The sequence below is a fragment of the Pinus tabuliformis genome, chromosome X (genome assembly GCF_031772625.1).
Source record: "Pinus tabuliformis cultivar Carrire ecotype Pingquan chromosome X, CPIR1, whole genome shotgun sequence".
Taxonomy (NCBI): domain Eukaryota; kingdom Viridiplantae; phylum Streptophyta; class Pinopsida; order Pinales; family Pinaceae; genus Pinus; species Pinus tabuliformis.
This window is the reverse complement of record NC_142308.1, coordinates 418,331,568-418,349,211: the sequence shown is the minus strand read 5'-3', so window position 1 is coordinate 418,349,211 and position 17,644 is coordinate 418,331,568. Positions and strand designations below refer to the sequence as shown.

Sequence of the window (17,644 nt, the reverse complement as noted above, 5' to 3'; positions counted from 1 at the left end):
TCATTCCTTTGATTCCAACTGCCTTGGCACTTTTCTTCTACTACTTGTGACTTTCCTTTGAACCCATGTTATGACCAATAATTGTCATGCTCATCTCTTCCTCTTGTTGAATTCTCCTTGTATACTAGTGAGTTGCAACAAGCCCTTCTTTTCTTTGTAACAAGTCTGCTACTTGTCACCCATACCAAGTCTTAATCCTAGTATCTTCTCTTCTCTAGATTCTATGCAATAGAACCTCTTCTTAAGCACTCTTACTCCTCATTTTTCAAAGTTGTTGGCTATTGCATCTTCAACCACTCACTCTTCTTAGTTTTACTTTCGATTTATGTCACCATTTCTTCATCCAAGTGCTTTTCTTGCTCCTTCTCCTTTGACATAGCTTACTTGCTATGCCAGATGTTACGAATTCATCCCTGCAAACACAATTCTTTTAAGGACAATGTTAGCACAAACACCATATTCAATTTTATAAGATCTATAACAAGATCTCATCTTCCACTACTTGTTGAACCAATTCCTCCCCAACCAATGCACTTGTTCACACAATTCTTTTAAGGAAAATGTTAGCACAAACGCCATATTCAATTTTATAAGATCTATAACAAGATCTCATCTTCCACTACTTGTTGAACCAATTCCTCTCCAACCAATGCACTTGTTCTTTCTCAAGAGCATATCAACTCTTCACTTCCCTGCAATCACCTCACTTACTGTTGTAAGGTTCCTTTTCTCTTCAGCCTCTTTTCACTGTCAAGTTGTCTTCAAACATGCAAGCATCTCCACTATCTAATCTCTATTATTATGACTGCATCACTGAAGAGAAATCGGTTCTACTTCAAGGTAGACACTCTCCACTATGTTTGCACAACACCTCACACTCAACAAATCTCAATTCAACATAGACTTACCTCAACCTACTGTAAACTTTGCTTTTTCCAAGAGTTGTAAAGTTGAAAGCTTTCCATGGCTCTAACATTCTCCAAAAACATAGTTGAGCTCTGATACTACTTGATGGGGGACAAACCAGGTTGCCCCGACTACCCCTAACCTAGGATACTCCAACACAAGAACCCACAACTCTGTATTTTAACACATTGTGGAATTTCAGGAATTAATAAAAATATGTAGTTGAAATAAGAATGGAGGTTTCCTTTGCCAATTTCCATGAGAGATCTCTCTCAAGTCTTCCAACACTTTTCTTTACCTCACCCAACTCACATGAGGTCCATTTATCAAATAATAAACCGAGTGGGCCAAATAGGCTTCAAAAGCCCAAAATCGTAGTTGTAGAAAATGCTTGTTGTAGGCATTGCAAAATATTTTTGCAGTGCAGTTAAAATCTTGTAGGCACTACAAAATATTTTCGTAGCACCCTAAAAACTCTACCTTTTCATATTCCATGAAGCTTTAAAAACAACTAGCTCCTATGCAAGGTCAATTCTCCATGGTCTTGCTTTCTCCTTAACACAACCATCGAATTATTATGCCCTTCTTCACTGGGTGTTGCTAAATTAACTGAAATTTGAGAATAAGAGTAACCAAATGCAAAGGGGTTGGGATTGCATTAAAACAAAATAGAGTGCTATATTTTGGCTTATGGGTTTCACATCACAAAACCCACACACTTACTACCCAGAATGTACAGGTACCTCTATAACAACTCTCCCACAGGGATTTGAACCAAAACATAAAAGAACCGTGAACAAACCACACAACGGTTGAGGCTACCATATTCACATTTCTTATGTGAATTGACTCGACAAGGGAAGATTTCAATAAATCAAATATTCCTTAGCAATACAAACCCATAGAAACGTTGATTCTGAAATCCAAAATGTTGGTACAACCTTAGTCTCCAAGCTTAAAGCATATAAGAATTCAGAGAATCCACATATTATAGAATTCGACACACACAGAAATGACTACAGTGCAATGCCTCATCTCTGAATTTTTCACAACACACTCAGAATCTTAAATAAATGCCTACATCATTTGATTGGAACAAGAAATCAGCTTTCTCATAACACATGCAACCACCACACTGCTCAACACATTCAAATTCTTAACAAGTGTAGACAAAGTACTTCATTAACAATAGATAGACAAAGAAGTTAACAACCACAAGAACACATAAACATATTTTATCATTAATCAAATTCAACTATGCATGAAACTGGCAAGATATACAATGTGGGCATGTGCAGCCCAGGCCTCTCATCCTCTGCCTCTTCTCCTAGCACTGGAGCTTCTCCTCTCCACTGTTGCACACTCCCTTCTTCTCAAATACCCATTTCTTTATAAAGAAAGTTAACATGGGCAACCAAGAGTCACACAAGATGATTTGTTTCCCCTTCTTACAAATAAGGGAAACTAAAATTACATTTACATTAGGAAATATTTCCTCAAACTTATTCTAAAAATAAAACTCACATCCTAATGCAAATATCTAAAAAAAAATTTAAAATCTCCCCCAACATCACCATGTGACCATCCCATCACATTAGCAAGCTCTGGTCTAGTCTTCATCGAACTTTGTGCCCCATCTATGCACTTGCATCACTTTCCTAGGTCCTTGCTTGTTTATTCTTCAATGAGGTCCGAGAGTGTGATTTCATCCAAATCCATGGCCATCAACGTTCCATGTCCCATGTATGTATAGCATATTAATTTCTTCTATTGGTGTGTTCTTTGTGGATTCCTCTAGCACTTTTCACTTATGAGTTTCCTCTGGTTTTCCATTGCCCTTATATGATTTGTTTCTTGAGGATGTACCTAATCTGACTTTTCCTACTCTTATTTTTTCAATGCCTCATAATGATTTTAGACTGAAGGAGCTCCTCTGGCGTTGTCACATTTTGTGCTCAAGAGTTTTTTCGACAACATTGGAAATTCTGAAAGCCCTCATGATCTAATTTCTATTGATTTTCTTTTGTTGCCTTTGTGTGATTTAGGGGACAATTCTTGAAAATATGGTTGTATTCATGGCACTTGTGGGATCTGAATGGTACATGCTCGTAATCTAGAGGTTGTTTCCAAAGTTTATTAAGGTAGGAGATTTTGTTTGATTCTAGTAGTAGCTCGAAGATATTCGTATACACACATAATTTCACATATGAGATGTAGCATTCATGCTTGGTCACTTTAGATATTTTCACAAAATCTATGATTGTGTTTCGAATACCTTTTAAAATTTCCTCCCAAAATTCTTTTGGCGGAGAAAATGTGTGAACTCAAATTAGGGTTGCTAGGAATTTCATGAATAACCCTACAATATTGGGAAAATATGGGTCATTCTCAAATACCTTGTTTTTGTCTTCCAGATTTGCAAAAATCACTGTAAAGAAACCCTTTGTACCTAGCTCGAGATCAATGTGCCCCTTTAACTACCATTTTTGTTGGATCCATCAAACTAATGCTCTCTCCATTAGCCAAATGTTTATGAACTTGTATATTAATGCACAATCCTTCATATGTTGGATGTAGCTCTCAATTTTGTCTGATTTTATTTCGTATTTCAAATCTTTGATTGCCTTAAGGAGGCATTTCCCTTTTGCCAGTTCACCCCTAGTGGAGGATCATCTTTGTTTCTGTCCACAGGACTTGGGCCCGAAGCCGATTGATGGGATGCTTGCATTTGACAACTTGAATCATAACATCCATCCTTTGTGACCACATTCATGAAGGAGGGGTTTTCCCTCCTTTCAAGGTACTTGCCATGGTTGCTTTCACACCGCACCACATGGGTTAAGCACTAGTTATCAAGGTAGTTGTAGTTAGTGAATATTAATTTTCGATATTTTTATTTTTTCCAAATTTATAATAAAAATTATTGTCTTAAAGATTATTTTTAAAATATATAATTTTGGGAGAAGAAATTAAAAATGTTGATAGTTTATTTTTATTCTATTTTTTTAAATAAATTTGATAGAAAATTTGTTTATAATTCCATTTAATTGATTGAAATTTTTATAATAAAAATTTGTATTTGAAGATAGATTTAAAAAAAAATTAAACTATTAAAATAAATTATAAGATCGAAAAGGTTAAATTAATAAAATAAATTAAATTAATGAAAAGCAAGAAAACTTATGGTAAAAATCACATCATCACATGAATCACAATGGATGGTTAGAAACGGTCGAAAAAACTCTGATAATATTTTTATTTTTATTTATTTTTACGGAAAATTTTCTTACTTTTCATGATATGGATCAGAGAAGCCTAAATTTATTTAAATTGAATTCATTCACCTTTTAATTTATTTAGTTTTAAAAATGTTTAAAAGTTAATGATGTTTTCATTTAGTTAATAATTTTTTTATAATAAAATATTTTTTTTGATAAGCTCAGTGGTAAATCTTTCCATTTTTATAATAAAATATTATGTTTAAAGTTTTAATATATTTTAAAAATAATTAAAGTATTAAAATTAAAGTCTAATTTATTCCACTAAATTTATGGGGCATAGCCCTCTGACAAGTGTTTTGTTAAGATATTTTATTGTGTAAAGGTTATGGGTTGGGAACTCACAAAAATTTAGCCCACAAACAACGGTTTTGAACCCGAGTAGGACCCCATAATGGTCAACTAACAACAGCGGTTCAGCCAAAACCATCAAATGTTAAAAAGGAGACTTTAAATTTTAACTTCGCAGCTCCCGCGCTCTTGGACACTGTAAATTAGTTATGACGCTTTGTTGGCAAAACGAAGACTCGAATTCCAAACATGTTGCATCTAACCTTGGTCGGCCGCCAGTATTAAGGAGTATTAAGGTAAATAGGGTGGTTTCTACATAATCCATGGTCTCAACAAATCAAATTCATTTGCAGAATGAGATGGAAGCCCCATGGTCAATTAAATAAATGAATATAAATTCATTTATATCGATTGTCGGTGTTTCAAAGGGAAGTCGGAATATAAATTCAGGAAGCCTATGTGCCTGCAACACCAATGCGAAAGTTTGTTTGTTCACCATCATACTACGATTGCAAAAGAAAATACCATCTGCGCAGAAAGGAAAATGGCGAGCTCTACTGCAGGCCAGGTTATCAAATGCAAAGGTAACTACTTCAGTTCAGTGCAAGGAGTCATGGCCACATTCTATATTTCTTTCATGTATATCATTTATGGGCAAAATTGATTTTCAGGGTTAAACTGGATTTATGCAAACTGTATGTGTGTTTCTTGAAATCTGATATATTGTGATATTTGTACTTTTTGCAGCTGCTGTTGCATGGGCAGCAGGAGAGCCTCTGAAGATTGAAGAAGTGGAGGTGGCTCCCCCACAGGCAATGGAAGTCAGAATCAAAATTCATTATACTGCCTTGTGTCATACAGACCTTTATTTCTGGGAAGCAAAGGTATGCTATCTATAATTATCATTAGAATTAAACTTATTGAATGGAGGCTTCTGTGATTCATATCAAATTTTTGAATTTTTTTTGGGGAATATCACATAGAGAAACTTTTGTCGACGCGTTTCGAACCAGCCAGTGTGGTTCATCGTCACGACAAGTGGAATGAGCAGATCTCGCTTTGCACATTAAATAGATAGGGCAGAATACCCAATTGGAGAAATTTTTGTCGACGCGTTTCGAACCAGCCAGTGTGGTTCATCGTCACGACAAGTGGAATGAGCAGATCTCGCTTTGCACATTAAATAGATAGGGCAGAATACCCAATTGGCTAATTGGGTATTCTGCCCTATCTATTTAATGTGCAAAGCGAGATCTGCTCATTCCACTTGTCGTGACGATGAACCACACTGGCTGGTTCGAAACGCGTCGACAAAAATTTCTCTATGTGATTTTCGCCGAAAAATCTTCAAAAAAAAAACTAAACTTATTAAACATACAGAAAAATTAAAATTGGATACTGTATAACACACTGAGATCTCTTTATACTATTAAATTACTTTAAATATTTATTATAAAAATTTCTTGACTGTTAATGCTTCCGTTGCAGGGCCAAACTCCTCTCTTTCCCCGCATCTTGGGACATGAAGCAGCTGGGTATACACTCTGTTCTTGTCTACAAATCGATAATTCAACAAAGTTAATTAGGCATACTAGCAGCCTGCAGGCACATAGAATTTCAAAAAGGGCAGAAGGGCAGGCACATAGAATTTCAAAAAGGGCAGAAGGGACAGTAATTTTCTTGTGATTTATTGCTCACTAATCATAAGTTGGTTGACACAGAGTTGTTGAGAGTGTTGGAGAAGGGGTGACTGACCTCAAGGAGGGTGACACTGTGCTTCCAGTAAATGTTTGAAAGGTCCCCGGCCGAGCGCATGAATGCCCCGTTGCCATGAATGCCCCGCTGCCATGAAGAGATCGATTGGAGTTTTTCTTTTGTTTGATGAATTTACCTGGAAGCACTATTGATTCATCGATCCCTATAACCTTAACTCGCTCTCTCAAGCATCCATCTGGAACTCAACCTCATAGAGCATTGGTTACAGCCTGCCCTTGCATTCCACCGGTGCCGGAAATAAATGTGATATTATCTGGATACAATCTTCATTGTACATTTCGACCAATTGGATCGTTTCTTTGTGAATCTCTATACGAAGAGATTGTGAATGTGTTCCCAAAGAATCTTCCACCATTCTTTCTAACAAGAATAGTTCTTCTATTTTCTCAAATCTTCCCAGAGCATTTTGTTCCTGAAGATAATCAAAAATTTTCTGAGATTTAACCGTATTCCACCAATTTGTAACCCAAGGCTCCAAACCTTTCCGTAATGAAATAGGAATTACCCAAAGCAGTACTACTAAACATGCGAGATATCGTAGGGAAGCTGATGCTTTATATTCGGACACTTCCAATTCGTGAATCGTTATTTTCTGGGGTTTTCGAAACTTAAATTGCTGATGATTGTGAAAGATCACAATGATATTATTGAATTAGTTTACATTGTATATTGATTTATAAAGTGGATGATTGAATTCTTAGAGTTTTGCTTGCTGGACTGTTAATAAAATCACCATGATCGTTTCCTTGATTGGAATTCCAATTCAAAATTCATTTTATTGTGGATTCAGGGATGGGGGCGACTTTGAATGTAGCCAAACCCAAGAAGGGTTCGTCAGTAGCAATATTTGGTCTTGGGGGTGTTAGGCTTGCGGTAAGTAAAATTCAGCTTCATTTCTGAATTTTTCTTTTTATGGAATCAATATGATGAATTTACTGTTTAATTTTCTGTGAGACATCTAACCTGGGCTTAACTACGCACGCAGGCTGCTGAAGGGGCAAGAATTGCAGGAGCTTCTCGAATAATTGGAATTGATTTAAACAGTGACAGATTTGAAAAAGGTTGCAAAATGCCCATTTCCATCTTTTGTTAATCACTGTATGTATGTTGACTCAAGAATTTCCTTTCTATTTCGTTGTCTGAATCGTTTTTGTTATCTGTCCTCTTTCAGCAAAGCTCTTTGGTGTAACGGAATTTATAAACCCACTGGACTACAAGAAGCCTATTCAAGAGGTTGGTTGAGCTGCCTACAATGATTTCAACTCCTCTTTTCCTTTGTCTCTTTCAAATTTATTGCTCTTTGTTGGTGCTCGATAGATCTGTAAAAGAATTTATGTTAAAGCTCAATTCAGTTTTGTGTTGTATTCGGAGAAATGTTTTAAATTAAAACTAAATTCTGGGAGCTTATCAGGTTATTGCTGAGAAAACTGATGGAGGGGTGGACTACAGCATCGAGTGCACAGGGAATGTCAAGGCCATGATTCAAGCCTTCGAATCCTGCCATGATGTATTTACTCTGCCTTCCCTTCCCTTTCTTCTGAAATTGTAAATATACGCTCAGTTATAACTACTATGCATATACTGATCAAATGGTTATGTGTTTGTTCAGGGTTGGGGTGTAGCCGTTTTAGTGGGTGTCCCTCATTCAGACGCAGTCTTTGCAACCAGCCCTGTGAATTTTCTGAACGAAAGGACATTGAAAGGAACTTTCTTTGGAAACTATAAGCCCCGTACTGATTTGCCAGGCCTTGTAGAATTGTATATGGACAAGGTAGGACTTTCTTTCATTTGTTATTCTATGAAGATTCATTCATTTGCTTAGATTTTAGGATAGAAATGGCTCTCTCAGGCGCCATGCCTGCTGCTTTCCTTTCCTGGCAAAAATCACTACTATTTGATCTCCATGTAATTAGTCTTTCAAGCTAACTTTATTATTTTGCAGAAGCTTGAATTGGAGAAATTTATCACACATGAGGTTTCATTCGCCGATATCAACAAGGCATTTGATTACATGATTAAAGGTGAGAGTCTGAAATGTGTGATAAACGTGATTGGCAATTAAACGTTCGAGAGGAAGTCAACAGTAATATCTTAAGTTCTCCTAAGTTTCTTACAGATTTTGTGGTGGATGGCATCTTTGAAGTTAAATTCCTTGACATATAGAGATTCCCTGAATTCAATACAGAAAGGGTTTGGAGAAATATGCTAGAATTTTAGTATTGTAAAAATTGTTATAATTTTGAATTTTAAAAGTTTTGAACTTTGAACGAGCGTTATTGTTGCGAAGAATCTATGTTCAAATTATCTGATGGTTATGGTCTCGGTGTGGACCCTAAATTCATCACACTAAAAAGTTTCTTTTTCCATTCCAGGGCTGCAATCATCCTTATTTAGGAAACCATGCACAGAAAAGAGGACTCCTTGTCGTACTTCAGGAAAATGCTGCCTACATGGTTCATGGCTGCTACAGAGGCAAATGGATTATCAGGCGGCATGATTACCCTATGGGATCCTGCCAGGGTCAAAGCAAAGGCATACAAGTGCTTTGCTGGGATTATAATATCGGCTTCTATCAGAGGTGTTGAATTTCCGATAAACATTCTCAATCTTTATGCTCCATATAAGTCCCGAACTTCCTTCTGGATCAGGTTCTTCGCATCTGAGCTCTTCAATATTAATAATCTCCTCATTGCAGGCGACTCGAATGCAGCCTTGTATTCCAACGAGGTCTGGGGACAGGGGAAGATAAACAATAGCTTGGCGGATCTCATCAACTCTGAGATGATCAACAGGAACATGATTGACATTATTCCTGCCAAAAGGAAGCCGACTTGGTCAAATGGTAGAATAGGTAAGGCTTACATAGCCAAAAGGCTTGATAGGGTGTTTATCCATTTTAGTCTCATTGATAAAATGGGTATGCCAAGGCTCTCTGTGGAGAACGTCATGATCTCGGATCATTTTCCTATCCTTATATCTTGGCCTGCGAAAATATTCAGGAAAGGTTACTCCTTTAAGTTTGACAACAGCCTCCTTCTAGACCCTGCTTTCAATGTATTTATTCAGAATGCATGGAAAGAAATCAAGGGCCGGGACAAACAATTTATTTTTTCATCCTTCAGGGAAAAACTGGTTGAGATTAGGGATATGGTGAAAAAATGGCAGTTTCGAAAACACCAGAAGGATAAAGAGAATCTCCAAAGGATTCAACAGGAATTGGATTTGATGCTGGAATCTACAGACTTCTCCACATGCTCTCTTGAAAGGAAATGCCGAATTAGATCTCTGGAAAATGAGAGATTCTGTTTGCTGAAACAAGAAGAAACTAAATGGAGGCTCAAAAGCCGAGCCATATGGCTGCATGAAGGTGACAAAAACACGAAGTTTTTCCATAAATATGCAAATGCAAGGAGGGAAAGGAATTACATATGGAAAATCAAGGATGATCAGGGTGGTTTTGCTGTCTCTCAAGAGGACATCTCAAGGCAGGCTGTAAGCTTCTTCAAAAAGCAATATAGCAGATCAAATGAGATTGGTTTCAGCGATATAAGATGGGGCATCGACCTGATGCCAGAGATGTTTGATCAAGAAAAGAACGAGGCTCTGTTTCGCCCTGTTGATGAAAACGAGCTCCTCATGGCCATGAAATCCTTTAAAAAGGACAAGGCCCCGGGGCCTGATGGATGGTCAATAGATTTTCTCATCCATTTTTTCGACCTCTTTAAAAGGGACCTGCTTAGTATGGTGGAGGCCTCCAGACTTTCAGGCAACATTCACAGCAATTCCTCGTCCACTCTTATTGCTCTTATTCCTAAGAAGGACGAGCCTGAATCCTTCCTGGATTTCCGCCCTATTTCCCTCTGCAACATTACCTTCAAGATTATCACAAAGATTATTGCAGTAAGGATTAAAAGCACTCTGGCATTATGTCTCTCTCCCAATCAACATGCCTTTTTAAAGGGTCGAAATATCCACGATGCGGTTGCCAGTACGCAAGAATGTCTTCACTCCATGTCTGTGCACAACTCCAAGGCAGCCATTATGAAAATTGACCTGCAGAAGGCTTTTGATGTATTAGACTGGGGATATCTGCAATGTCTCCTCGCCAAAATTGGGATGAATCCTGGTGCCATTCGTTGGATTATGGGTTGTATAGAAAATGTCAACTATGCTATTTTGATTAATGGCTGCCCTTCTCCTTTCTTTCAGGCGGAAAGAGGCCTTCGGCAGGGATGCCCACTGTCGCCTCTCCTTTTCATCTTGGCCATCGATGCTTTGAGCCTTCACATCAACCGTGCAGTGGAGTTAAAAGAATACTCTCCGGTCAGGATCTGTAAGCATATCTATATTTCACATAACCTGTTCGTTGACGATATCCTCTTATTCGCTATGCTATCCAAGGTAACATGGCTGTGCATAAAATCTATTTTGGATCGTTTTCAAAAGGCCTCCGGCCTTGCCATCAATAAAGCCAAATCGATCCTGTATCACAATGGTTCCGATGAGACTCTGATTTCTTGGATATCTCAGCTTCTTGGAATTGAATCCAGACTTCTGTCTGATGGAATCAAGTACCTTGGATTCCGCCTAAAAGCAAAGGCCTACAGGAAGGCTGACTGGCGATGGCTTATTGAACGCTTCTTCAGCAAGATCTCGCTGTGGGAATTTAGATCTCTTTCTCTGGGTGGCAGGGTTGTGCTTGTCAAATCGGTCTTGTCGCAGCTATCGGTATACTGGGGCCACCTTTTTCTTCTCCCGGCTTGTATCATCCAAGCCATCAACAGGATTTCCGCCAATTTTATATGGGGGGCAAAAGCTGATAGGAGAAAAATCCATCTCGCGAAGCTGAATTTCTTATCTCTGCCAAAAAAGCTTGGTGGATGGGGCCTGCTGGACATAAGGCTCTTTGGGATTGCTCTTGTCTGTAAATCCCTATGGAGGGGCATCTTTGGCTCAAATCCCTGGAGTGAAATTATTCGCCAAAAATATCAAAAAGGTAGAGGCATAGAATTCTGGTTCAGGTTTGATTCCATTGGCATTCAGCAGGGGTCTGCTATTTGGCTCAGTTTCAGGCGGATCCAGCGTTATTTTCTCAATAATCTCAAATGGAAAATTTTCTCTGGCCGGAAGATTCTCATTGGCATCGACTCTTTTGCTGGCTTCAAGGGTAATCTACAGGTTCCAACTCCTATCCTTTTTCACCTCCACAGATTTGGTATTTTCTCATGGGATAGAATTATCAAGGAATGGAGAGGCCCCTCTCTCTCGCTTATGGACGCTCGCGACATCGGCATTCCGCAGGCCTTGTCCTTTCTATGGGATAATCTCAAAAACTCTCTCCATCTGGGTGGGTTAGTGCGCTCTGTTAATGAAGACCATTTGGTTTGGTCCTTATCTCTCTCTTCCACTCAAGCAAATGTTAAGGACATTTATCTGGACCTCATATCAAAATCAAACAGATTGAACAGACAGTGTTTTCCAGTATTCTGGTGGAAACTTGGCTGCCCCCTCAAAGTGACTTTATTCTCTTGGCTGGTGTTTTTCAACAAAAATTTGACTTGGGACTCCTTAAGGAAGCGGTCTTGGCATGGCCCCAGCAGATGCGTCTTTTGCAAAATGGAGGAGGAAACAAACTTCCATTTGTTTTTCAAATGCTCGGTCTCCCAACAAATCTGGTACGAATTAGCACTGTTTTTCTCCTTTCCGCATCTTAACTTCATCTCTGTTGATGCAGCTTTTGCCTGGTGGGGAAGACAAGAAGCTGCTCTTCGTCCAATCCTTCCCATCACTATATGGTGCCTTTGGAAGTGGAGGAACTTAAAAATTTTTGAGGATTCAAAAATCTCCTCCAAATATGTTCTGTCTTCTTTCTCTGCTCTCTATTCTCCTATCCGCTGAAGCAGCCCCTCTGGGTTTCAATTTTGTCTCTATGATCTTGTTGTTTCTGAAGGCAATCTCTTTTGGTATTATGCTTATCTTTTGATGCTTTTGCATGCTGACCCATCAGTCTTTCTCACATGCGATCTTTTAACAGATCCATCAGAACAATTTTGTATATATTGCCTCAATATAATATAGTGCTTTTCTTTCTGAAAAAAAAAACAAATTGTTTTTATAAAAAAATTATAGTGAAAGTTCGAATGGATGTGGAAATTTGAAAAATGTTGTTAAGTCAAAGTTGGAATTATGATTAACCCATATCGCTGAAAAACCAAATTTGGCTTTGTGAAAATTTGAAAGTGTTTTTTATTTATAGGAAATCAAAGTCAAAATCTTTGTAATAATCTCTTCTCATGTCTATCAATTCCACATATAACATCAAAAATTCATTTACAAAGAAATTTAGTTCATTATCTTTCCCAAAAGTGCTTTCTATTCTTTTGAATATGTTAGGATTGCAATATTTCAACAGTCTGGTCTTTGCACTATTTTATTGTGTTTCACATTCAGCAGCATTCTCTGGGTTCAATTTTAATGTTGATGTGTACTCCTTGGACTATTCAAATTTGCTGCCTTAAGTAAAAAATCCTCTTCCCAAATGCTTTGATGGGCTAGGCTTTCTTGGTCTTTGAAGTTGAGTTCAGTTAGAAACTTATTCGGAAAAAAATATATTATAAACAAGAGGTCGCTGTAAATTGCATACCAAAGTTGTATGGATTTTAAAAAGAATTACAGTAACATTTTGTTGCCATATACACGTTTTAGCAGATGTATTGAAAGCTATGAACCCCGATGATATAAGTAGAATATATTGGGTAAGCTTAGAATAAAAATTACTAAATTTATGTGTCATTTGGTAAATTTGAGTGATCAGATTTGTAATGCTTCTTGAAATCCAAGTAGAGTAGTCGATCATTATGTAAAGAAACTATTATTTTTTTATAAATCTTAAAATAAATTATTTTTGCATGTATCTCTCATTTCTCATTTATTATTTGGGAAAGCAAGTCTTTATTGGAAAAGCAAGTCTTTTTTTTTTATGTTGGTTTAATATCATTATTTGCGAAAGCAAGTCTTTGTTTGGGAAAGCAAGTTTTTTTGTTTTTGTTTTGTTTTGTTTTTTTTTCTAAATGACATTACAATTAGTATAGATTCAATTTAATTTTCGATCTACTACCAAGGGCACAGAAGAATCAGATGAATGTATGTTGGTTTTGAATAACGGATTAATAAAATGTTTTAACTATAAGAAATTTTTAATTTTCACTTGCTAATAATAATAGTTTCAGGTAGGTTGGTTGTTGTGGAGCAAAGCAATCACACCCTATGTAGGTGAAACCTGCAGAGTTTCAACTCTAAAATTTTCTCTACACATACATGCTTATGGTACTTTTGGCATTCACACGTGTAGATGCTCGGCTTCTTGGTTCTTCATGATATTATTCCTTCAATCAATTTATAACATTAATTTGTTAATCTCCTAAACCAAATCACCCCATGTAGGTGAAACCTTGAGAGTTTCAACTCTAAAATTTTCTCTAGAATACATAAATTACATGTAAATGCTTATGCTAATTTTGGCATTCACACATGTAGATTTAAAGAAACACATATGATAATTTTGGCATTCACAAGTGTAGATTTAAAGAAACACAAAAATACAGGAAATACCTCAACATAATGATAAAGGACAAACCTTAACACAAATTCCTTGTCATTGATAATTTTCCTAATATCATTGGATGTTTAGAAGCCCTTATAGATTGTACCTGAAGAGAAAAGTTGACTTTGTTATTAGTGTAGTTGCATTTTGAGAAGTGAGAAGTTGATTTTCATTGTAGTTGTGATTCTTGAAAAATGTGTGAGTTGACATTTAACATTTCAAATTTTAATTTTTAATTATTATAATTCTTAATTTGATAATTTCACTTTTCTTAATTAATAATTATAATTATTATTTTAATTATTAATTTTGAGCGGACATAACATTACATGATGTTACATGACTTTACAACATCCCCTTCATATTGGGTTGTAGAGCACCTTTCAATGTAATTGTATGCCATTCTTTCTCAAAAGAAACTTTATTTATTTTCTTACCAGAGAATAGCCCTTGACGTGTTGCAATGATGTTTATTAAATCGCTTAAACCAAATTAATTCCTTGGTTGCATTGGAAATGAGATACTCTACTTAGATGCTTGGCTTCTTGGTTGTTCGTGATATTATTCCTCCGGTCAATTTATAAAATTAATTTGTTAATCTCCTAAACCAAATCAATTCCTTAGTTGCATCTATCTTTGAGACACTCTACTTCAATAATTAAATGTTTGGCTACTTAGTTGCTCATGATATTATTCCTCTCATCAGTTTGAAACATTAGTTGGACCTAAATCTTTGATCATCCACATCCATTGCTCAAATCTCCATCACAAAATTCTACTAACTGTAATGTATCAATTTCCATCAAAAGTAATGTCCATGTTTTAAGAAGTGCTACATGGGGTTGTGTTCCTCACCATTTCAAGATGGAAAAAATCCATGTTGAAGGTTTCACATTATCTCCCTAAAAGAAAACTTATGGTGTGAAAAGTTTCCCACTCGGGACACTCAACCTAAAACCCTAAAATGTAAGGGATGTCTTAGCATATCCCTTGGATGCATTTTTGTGTTTTGCATTTCCATACCCTAGAAACTTAGTAGGAGATTTGTTTTATGTACCCTAAAAATATCTTAAAACTCTCTTTATTGATTAATAATGGTGTTGGCCCAGACCTAAAGAAAATTGGCTCAATCAAATTTAAAAAAAAATGATGTCTAGTCTTGTACATACCATAATATACATCATGATGGAATTTTCATTTACAAATAACACTTTTTCATTGCTTGCAACTCAACCTACATCTTTGGACTCATGTCTTTAGATAATTGACCATATAAACATTAGTTGTGATGTTGGATTTCAACTTTTAATATTGACAAATGTTTGCAAAAAATAATTGCATCATTGTTGGAATTTAGAAGATCTAACATGTATGCTTGAAGTAAGTATTTGAATCAATAGGCGGATTCTCTCAAATACTTGTCCCTTTAGGTACCCATCAATCCTTTGGCAACACACTTTGGAAGATTGCTTTAAACCACACGAAACCTCCTACAACCTACAAACCAAACGTCGTCTTGTGGATTTCACATATGCTTTAGGCTACAACATGTATATCTTCTCTAACTCTCCATTGGGAAAATTTTCATTTACATAAAGTTGATACACGTTTATACCATGTAATTTAGCAAGTATGAGCACACCTTAATTGATGACATCTGCACCACGAGTGAAATATTTTTTTGGTAGTTGACTCCTTGAGGCTTCTTTGATAGTAATGAAATAAGTATGCTTGACATTATAGAATAGTCATGGAACCATTGTGATGGCCTTTGAAAGCTATTTTAATTATTAGTGATTCACTATTAATCTTGTCCACTTCCTCAATGCTCATAAGCCCTAGTTTTAACTCCTCTACACCATTAATATCCTCCTTATCCATAGATTCCTCCATTGTATCTCATATGGGAATTGACTCCCCTTACAATGTTGATGGTTTTAAAAGAACTAACACCAATCCTATCACCCCTAAAGTCCAATATTTGCATTGGTTTCTTAGTAGCACTTTCCATGTCACATCTCCCACTCCTTTAACCAATAATGTATGTTGATAAAATACAATATACCTACTTTTGATCTTGTTTACTATATCTTAGACTCTATAAATACTTGAATAACCATCATATTTGACCATAAATCCACTTCATACTTTCTCACCCAATGCCTCTCCTTCCCATATTGTACATAGAGATAAACATGGTGTCGAGACACCTTCGCACATAGATTTCTTGGCTTCCTCCCATTCCATGCCTCATAGGGATGCATGGATTGTAACAACCCTAGGTTAAAGTTTCATGTAATAAAGGATAATAAAAGAAAAATAAGACCAAGCTCATGGGACATGTATTCCAAGTTGAATATTGAGAAAATACTTTAGTGGTCATCACTAGTAGTTCAATAACAACTATGGAAATTGGCAAAGGCAAAGAGGCAATAAATGACATTTAATTAAGGAAATAAAGAAAATAGGAGAAAATGAAGGTGAAGAGACACAAATATGAATGCAAAGGAAATTAAAGAAAAATGAAGGAAAATGAAGAGAAAGGAGACATCAATGATAAAAAGGCACTTGAGAAAAAATTCACATATTTTGGTTAGTGTTGGCTTGGATCAATTTTATAGAGAGAGAGAGTGAGAGCAAGCAAGAAAACAATGGAAAACAAAGGAAGGGAAAGGACAAGTAGAGGAAAGCATAGGAAAAGATGGAGAAAGTTGGATCAGAAACTTAAGCAGGAATATTTTGTAGGTAACAGGTTGCATGTGTGATTTCCTTGTTGGGATATGGATGCATGGTGCATGTATTTGTTTATTTGGTTCATTTTTTGTCATTGGCATGGGTTTATCCTGGTTTGACAGTGGTTTAGCCTTGCCTTGCCATTTCTTGGACAATCATGGTGTGATGGGATCCATTCTTGGTTGAGCTTTGGATTGCCGAAAGGTTTTGGAACCAGGTGAGGTGGTCTCATGAAAATCCCAAAGGCTGGGGATTGAGATGGTTTTCTCTGGGAAACACTTGACAGGTGGGTGAAGACAGGAAAATTCCTTAGGTATGTTGAAGAAATTCTGAGGCATCCAAGCTTGGTTTGGTTTTGTGATCTCAACACCAATTTAGGTGCGATCACACTAGCTTGAGCTTGGAGGTGGCTTAACCTCTGGATTCCTTGTTTTCTTATGTTTTGGTTTATCTCATGAGATCCAACATTCATGCTTGGAATATGGCACAAGGGTGGCTAAAAGAAAGATTTTTTTCAGCCAAATCTATGGTCGGGTGGTATGTGGAAGTCCTTGACGTGGTTGGGTTTTGCATATGCTAATATGATTTATTCTTCTAATGTAATTAATGAGTACATGCACTTGTTATTATGTGTATTTTAAGGTTATTTGGTCATGGTTTCTATTATGGTTATATGCTGGTTATAAACATGGTTCTATGATATACTCTATTTTTGGATTTTGTTCATGATTTGATAGTTTATGGAATGGTTTATGAATGAATGGGCTAACAAGTGTTGTTGTAGCTAACTTGAGAGGGCATTGAGCCTTCTTGTTGATTATCAGATGAATTTTAGAAGTTTATGATCAGATATGCATTCATAACCTATAGCTTTCATGTTTACAATATGTTTGACAAATGTTTATCCTGTATTAGGCATGTTCTAGTCAAGATCATGTTCAATTTTTGAATGGTTAGCCTTGTTATCATGTTATTTATGTTTCTGGAAACTTACAGGCAATTTTGGGTAGCGGTATGAAGGCTTTCCTGAAAAAGTGGCATAGATCTCATGACCGCA

General features: G+C 36.5%; 2 protein-coding genes across 2 annotated transcripts; both read left to right on the top strand.

Moving 5' to 3' along the window:
* Window positions 1–4,897: 4,897 nt before the first annotated feature.
* LOC149140338 (alcohol dehydrogenase 1-like) lies at window positions 4,898–6,269 on the top strand. Its single transcript, XM_089450954.1, has 4 exons — window positions 4,898–5,059; window positions 5,223–5,359; window positions 5,964–6,010; window positions 6,197–6,269. The coding sequence occupies exons 1-4, from the start codon at window positions 4,933–4,935 to the stop codon at window positions 6,267–6,269; spliced, it is 384 nt and encodes a 127-aa protein (XP_089307080.1). The 5' UTR covers window positions 4,898–4,932.
* Window positions 6,270–7,615: 1,346 nt separating this feature from the next.
* LOC149140337 (alcohol dehydrogenase-like) lies at window positions 7,616–8,526 on the top strand. The gene is made up of 3 exons (XM_089452909.1): window positions 7,616–7,758; window positions 7,861–8,022; window positions 8,194–8,526. The coding sequence occupies exons 1-3, from the start codon at window positions 7,729–7,731 to the stop codon at window positions 8,311–8,313; spliced, it is 312 nt and encodes a 103-aa protein (XP_089309035.1). The 5' UTR covers window positions 7,616–7,728; the 3' UTR covers window positions 8,314–8,526.
* The last annotated feature ends 9,118 nt before the right edge of the window (window positions 8,527–17,644 follow it).